This window comes from Tachysurus vachellii, chromosome 22 (genome assembly GCF_030014155.1).
Source record: "Tachysurus vachellii isolate PV-2020 chromosome 22, HZAU_Pvac_v1, whole genome shotgun sequence".
NCBI classification, from domain to species: domain Eukaryota; kingdom Metazoa; phylum Chordata; class Actinopteri; order Siluriformes; family Bagridae; genus Tachysurus; species Tachysurus vachellii.
The window spans coordinates 11,716,369-11,723,144 of NC_083481.1; the positions used below are offsets into that span (position 1 = coordinate 11,716,369).

General features: G+C 34.6%; 1 protein-coding gene across 1 annotated transcript; it reads left to right on the plus strand.

The window, feature by feature from the left end:
* The first annotated feature begins 781 nt into the window (after nt 1–781).
* olfml3b (olfactomedin-like 3b) lies at nt 782–6,574 on the plus strand. The gene is made up of 3 exons (XM_060858391.1): nt 782–964; nt 1,639–1,924; nt 3,264–6,574. Exons 1-3 carry the CDS (start codon nt 863–865, stop codon nt 4,046–4,048), a joined length of 1,173 nt encoding a protein of 390 aa, XP_060714374.1. The 5' UTR covers nt 782–862; the 3' UTR covers nt 4,049–6,574.
* The last annotated feature ends 202 nt before the right edge of the window (nt 6,575–6,776 follow it).

The window sequence follows — 6,776 nt, forward strand, 5'->3', positions numbered from 1 at the left end:
CGGACGCTCGCTTTTCTCTTTCAGTGCTTTTCCCGTTAATTATCTAAAAGACCTTTTTTATTGATGTCTTTGTACACGTTGTGCATTTGGGTCCAAGCCTCTGTTCATGTTAGTCTAAAACTCAAGATTGTTTGTGAACTTATTAGGCCTTTCAACAATCTTAAGAATTTTCAAGAATTTTAATTTTACAACTTATTTTACTCAGAGCCAGCATGTATAAAGAAAAGCAACAGTAAGCCTTTGTGGAGCATCAGACTTTATAATAGATGTTGAGAAATCAACATCTACAGCTACAACCTGATATTAAACTATCAGTCAAATAAAACCTGATCCAAGATCTGTAAGCAAGTAAACAACCCTGATCAGAGGCCAGTAGTAGGTTATTAACCACTTTAACTTCTCTGGTGCACTTCGTGCTATCACAGAATATTGGTGTTAGTTAGAGCATTTCAAGTTTACTTAGCTTTAATTATCTGCAAATGAAACTGTATATTGATATTTAGAAAAGTTAAATAAGGATAAGGATCTTTCTAAAAAGCGTTCTCTCTGCAGCAAAACATGGTTTAAATTGTTTTTCATGTTTTTATTTTTACTGAAATGAGCCAAACATTAATAAAACAATTGTAACTTCTATATATAGTATTAGTTTTGTCTCTGACAATTACAGAAATGGAGAGTGAAGAAAGGTTAAGAAAAGAAAAGCTATGGTAGTTCCAGATGTTACAGGCTCCTCCTATTTGGCTTGTCAAAACATTCCAGTTGAAGTAAGCACAAAGTATGAGCTTCCTCCCTCCCCGGGTACTTACGTCTCACACACAGCGGACTAGAACACACAGCGGATTAGAACTTTCCCTTTTTTATCATGAGAGTTCTTCAGTTTTTCATTGTTTTACTTGGTGGAATAGTTGCAGCACAACAACAGGCCTTAATGGAATACTTAGAGAGGAGACTGCTTGCAATTGAGGTAAGCTTAAAGTTGTCTGTGCTCCCAGTCACACCAGCACATCCAGAAATCCAAAGAGGTTGGCTTTAACTGGAATCAGATGGACCCTCAAATGCATTTCCCTTTGAATGCATGAGTCTTTGTGACTGCAAACTGAACATTTGATCACCTATGTTTATTATTTCAATTCTAAGTATAATTAAACTCACACATATCTATAATATGTAGGGACACATATTATAGAATTTCATATTCTGCCTCCTTCTTTTTCTGCTTTTCCCTAGGTCCACATATCTTTCCATTCTCCCTTCCCATTTCCTTCAGTCTCTTAGATGTCCTAAAAGAAACTGTCTGTATACTCACCCCTTTTTTTGGTTTACTGTTCATTTATGTGCCAAATATTCAAATCTTTTTTCCAGCAACTTGTTTTTTTCCAGCAAATATATGAAATAAGTATCTTTTTTTTTTTTTTAGCAAAATGTTAGGTAGCCAATATTAAAGGTATTAAGATGTAGGACAGATTATGAATCCTTAGATCTTATATGTTTATTGTACAAAAACAAATATAAGTATTAATTGTTCTCAAAAATTTGTATTTTAATTTTGGTTAATTTATATAATTTGTACTCGTTTAGAAATCATGTAAAAGCATCAAGCTTAAATTTGTGTGACTTCTCTCCTTTTTTTATTGTAAGGATCGTATTTCCTTGTGGCATGAGCAGACAAGTCGCTACACTTCAGAGCTGCGTGAGCTTAAGCAGCAGATTGTAGCTCAGCTTGAAGGCCTGGACAAGAACAAGGAGGCACTGAAGAGTGAGCTGGATGCAGTGGGTGTCCGTGTTGACCGGGTGGAACGTGAGATGGATTATCTTGAGACACAGAATGGCGCACAGCCCTGCGTAGATGTAGATGACAAGCTGGTGGAGCAGCAGGTGATTGTGGCCAAGGAGAGGAACAAGTCCAAATATGCTAAGCTCACAGGTATTGGCACAATGTTTCATAAATTGAACAGTGTTTTTACACTTAAATACACTCAGCATGAAAAAGTTGAACATGGGGCATAAAGCCCTTTTTAAAAAGCACACCATCCCTGAAGTTAAACAGCACACATTGCACACAGGAGCCTGCATATTTTATATTTCTTTAGAATCTTTACAATTCTTTCTATTTTAAATAAACATATCTCTGTAATATTGCATTTAGTACTCAATGTAGTTATTTAGAAATTATAGAGCCTTCCCAACCCACTGTGAACTCTAGCAAAGATGCTGATGGCCCTGGCACCATCTCTGACTGTTATGCCTCACTGGTGTGGATCCGTCCACAAACCCTTTCCTCAATAATGCCTGAAACCTTGGCTAATTTAGCCTCTGCCCTGAAATTTAATAATGACTATTACCCATGGATATTTGTGAACATACCATTGTGCACATCTCACGTTCACCATTCACACATTTACCAGTTAGTAGGTGAGATTAAGAGAGGGACAGAGCAAGAAAAATGAAAGGCACCTGGAACAGTGATCACAGAAAAGTGATGCTCCAACAGCTGCACAGCTTCACCCAGGGACCCACTCTGCCATTCCTCTTGCAAGTTGAGAGACAAACTACAGTACTGACAGCAAAAAGAGACACAAATAAGTAAAGTGCCATCGTTCATTACTGGCTAGTTCCACATGCCTCCTCTCCATATACAGCATATTGACCAAACCTCCAGCATTGACTTTACTGGCTACCAGGAAGACCTGCCATTTTGGAGCTGCCCTAACCCAGTTGTCTAACCATCACAAAATGACCTTCAATTAGATGCTTATGCTTGCCCATTTTTTATGCAATACACACAACATTTTACATTTATGGCATTTACCAGAAATGCTTATCCAGACATACATTAACCTCATTTAAACAGCTGAGCAAATGAGGGTTAAGGACCTTGCACAGGTGTCCAGCTGTGGCAGCTTGGTGGCCCTGGGATTCAAACCCATGATCTACCAGTCAGTAGTCCAACACCTTAAACACTTGGCTTCCATATCCCCACATCTCAACATCAACTTTGAGATCTGACAGTTCACTTGCTTCACTTCACCTTTCAGTGATTTAAATGTTATGACTGATGTGTGTGTTAGAATACAAAGGAATTTGCATTAGATCCACTTAATGTTTATATTATTATCAGGAATATGTAAGTCTAGATGGATATATCTTTTTAAAAATATGCACTCTTGATTAGAGATCTGTGATGCCATCAACTATTCTATTTTTTTATATTCATGAATAAATAAACTGACATATAATCTATGTAATCTTTACTTTCTTCAAAGATTGCAGTGACATGGTGTCAAGCATTAAGGGCATGAAGATTCTCAAAAGAGTTGGTGGAGTTAAAGGCATGTGGACTAAAGACATGGGTGTCTCCATTGGAAAAGTGTACCTCTTTAATGGGACTAGGGAGGATACACTTTATGAGTTCAGTTCTGTGCGTGACTTCACCTCCTCCCTAGGCATCACAGCAGGCAAAGCTGTCAAACTTCCCTCCTCTTGGCAAGGTATGGGTCATGCTGTGTACAAAAATCACCTATATTTTGTAAAGGTCAGTGATGAGATAAGGTTGGTGAAGTTCGACCTACAGAAAGGTTCTGTGGTTGACAGTTCTGTCTTCCCAGCCAAAGACCAGCTTCCAGTCTACAGTCTTAATTCTGAAACCTACGTTGACTTGGCTATAGATGAAGAAGGTTTGTGGGCCATTTATGCCACAAAGAATAACGAGAAACACGTGTCATTAGCCAAGGTTGATTCAAACACTCTGGCCATTGAGCAGATGTGGGATACACCTTGTCCAAGGGAAAATGCAGAAGCAGCTTTTGTAGTGTGTGGCACAGTCTATGTAATCTACAACTCCAAGCTTCCCAGCCGCTCCCGTATCCAGTGTGTTTTTGATGTGAGTGATATGGTAACCAATGATGATGCTCCTACAGTGTATTTTCCAAAGCGTTATGGCACTCATTCAAGCCTCAAATACAGTCCTATGGAACAACTAGTCTATGCTTGGGACGATGGGTACCAGATTCTTTACAAGTTGCAAATGAAAAAAAAACTGGAGGTGTAGACTGCATTGAAATGGCTTGCAACCTGCTTAAAGAAAATCTGGTGAGTTGTGTAAACCCTGGTTTGATGCACATTTATGTTGGATCATTTTTAAGACTTATCATTTATCTAATCATGTACCTTACTTAATCAAAGAACCAGATAATTTTAATTTTCTACCATAACGCTTTGCAATAGCAATTTTCACATTTATGTCTATTAGGTAATGGTTTGCCAGGGTCAATAAGTATTACAAAATGTATTTTATATGGGACTAGGTATATGTTTATAGATAAAGCCTGGTAATACTGTACTCGATACCAAACTTCAGATCTTCAAAATGAAATATCTATACAATATTTTGCAAATGCTTAATCAATATCCTTATATTATGTTTAACTTTTCCTTTCTTTTTCTTGTTGTAATCAACTGATTGTTGATACATTAACCTGAAATTGAAATAGGACAAAAAACATCTTTTTGAATCATACTGCTAAAACTAAAATATTTTTGTATTTTTGACTACATTCTGAAAAATAAAACATGAAATAAAACCAATTAAATCAATCAATTTAATCACAATTATTAAATACAAATATTGTATAATTCAGAACTATACATTCAAATACAACTTTTCAATATAAAATATTCAATATTCTCTACATATAGTTTTTTTTTACTATAGCAAAGGTTTCCAGTCATAGCTAAAACAGATAAGTGTAATAGTTTGTATCCTTTCTGGGTTCTGGGTGATAGGAAAATGTAATGTTCAAGTTATGTTTTACAATTTATTATAAAGTGGCATAAACATTTCAACAGTTTTGTCAAACGTAGTTATTTTTATTTACTCAACTAGATTAACAGCATCCTCATTGGCCTAGTTCATTTACACAAATGCCACTCTTAAATCTTAATGATCTAAAACAAACAAGGAACTTTAACTGATCATTCCTTGATACTTATCAATAATAGTATGACAAAACTTCAAACCTAAAGAAAAATAGTCACAGACCTGGAGAGGAATATAAAAATATATCCCAGTGGTTACCAAACAGAAAGGTTTAAAAACCTTTAAGGTCTAAGAAAGACCTTAAAAAAAACAAAAAAGGAAACTATACTATCTAACAATATTAATAAAAATAATGTGCAAAACATATAGCAGGGGAGATATTATAACATTATGATTGTTTAAGTTTTCAAATATTAATATACACATTAGAAATCCAATTTATTTAATTTACTTCCAATATCTTGGTTTATCCTGGTCAAGGTTTCAGTGGATCTGAAAGATATCCTTGTAACAATGGGTGTTGCAGGAATACATTATCAGTCCATACTCATTCACACACTCAACTGGCATGAGGAAACCAGAGAAACAAATGTGAAATTGTACTCTTTTTACAATAATGAATTACAAGAATTGGTCTCCCAAATTTGTCTGCCAAATGCTATAAACGAAAATGAAGAATTTATGAGAGTAAACAAACAATTAATATATATTTTTTTTCAAGATTATGACCATTAATGTAATAGTTTAAGACCTGATCAGAAATAACTTCAAACAGCAGAACAATTCTTGTTAACAAATCCAGTGTGATTGATAATGTATTAGATCAGCTAATTTCTAATTTTTTATTGTTATCAACAGTGATCACACAGGTCTAAAAAAATATATTCTAGGTTTCAAGGTTTTGAAAAATCAGCATTATTTTCACACCATAAACATAATCCATTAAACATAAATAGCAGCCAATGTGAAATATCTATAATGAATTAATGAATTTGCCATTATTTGCCAGATTATCTTACCTTTTAGCCCATAGAAATTCTAAAGCAACTTAGCATTCTAGAGCAATAAAAACCAAAAATAAATAAATGTAAATACCTTCAAATCTTGTATTGGTGTAAATTAACTCCAAATCATAGAAATTGTGTAGGAATTACAGCACTTCACATATGCATATTCATATTCATCACCCATTGGTCATACATGACTGCCAGTGGAACTTGTTCCTTCATATTTATTGATGTGATGTACTGCAAAAACCAGCAGAATGAATTCTGAAGCCTATAGAACTTCATTATTATAGGACATATTATTATCTACTCAGATTTAGCCAAAACCTTCAAAACTCAAAAATTGGACTTTCATTCAGACAGCATAAGGAGAGCGAGTCTCCTCACTGTACCATGGTTGACCCTCTGCTTTGACACCAACACCCCCAAATGTATATATGATAATAATAAAGGTGTTTTCAAAGAAATGTCCTTGTCAATAACCTTACTTGAAAGTATCCCAAAGAAAATATGTGCACTTTAATTTATCTGGTAATATAATGTTAAACTTAATGTTAAATAATATAATGCTGTATAATGTAAAATAATATGTTAAAAATCATAGTCCACAACCGATATATGTAAGCTGACTTGATCTATATTTTCTGTAATTGCTTAATTGAGAGAGGAGTTTAATGTATTCTTCTTTATCTGGTTTTCTTTTTTCTGTCACTTTTACTTCACAAATCAGTGATATTTTCACATATCGATCTGCCAATAAAAAGTGTTACATATCTTTCATAAGCTATGTGTTGGAAAGATCTTTTATTTTTTTTATTTTTTTTTTTTTACAAAGGGTCCTGCAGAGGGCAGGTAGAAAAAGAAGAACAGTGACTTCCCAAGATTACCACTCTCCTAATGGACAAACATTTACTTGGTTATTGATTCCCATTCAGATAATGTTTGCTTACAGT

Excerpts from the sequence above, each read along its gene's own strand:
- olfml3b (XM_060858391.1), top strand. The coding sequence starts at position 863 with ATGAGAGTTCTTCAGTTTTTCATTGTTTTACTTGGTGGAATAGTTGCA. Across the intron at positions 965-1,638 it reads GGAGACTGCTTGCAATTGAG|GATCGTATTTCCTTGTGGCA; the intron begins GTAAGCTTAAAG and ends TTTTATTGTAAG. Across the intron at positions 1,925-3,263 it reads CAAATATGCTAAGCTCACAG|ATTGCAGTGACATGGTGTCA; the intron begins GTATTGGCACAA and ends CTTTCTTCAAAG.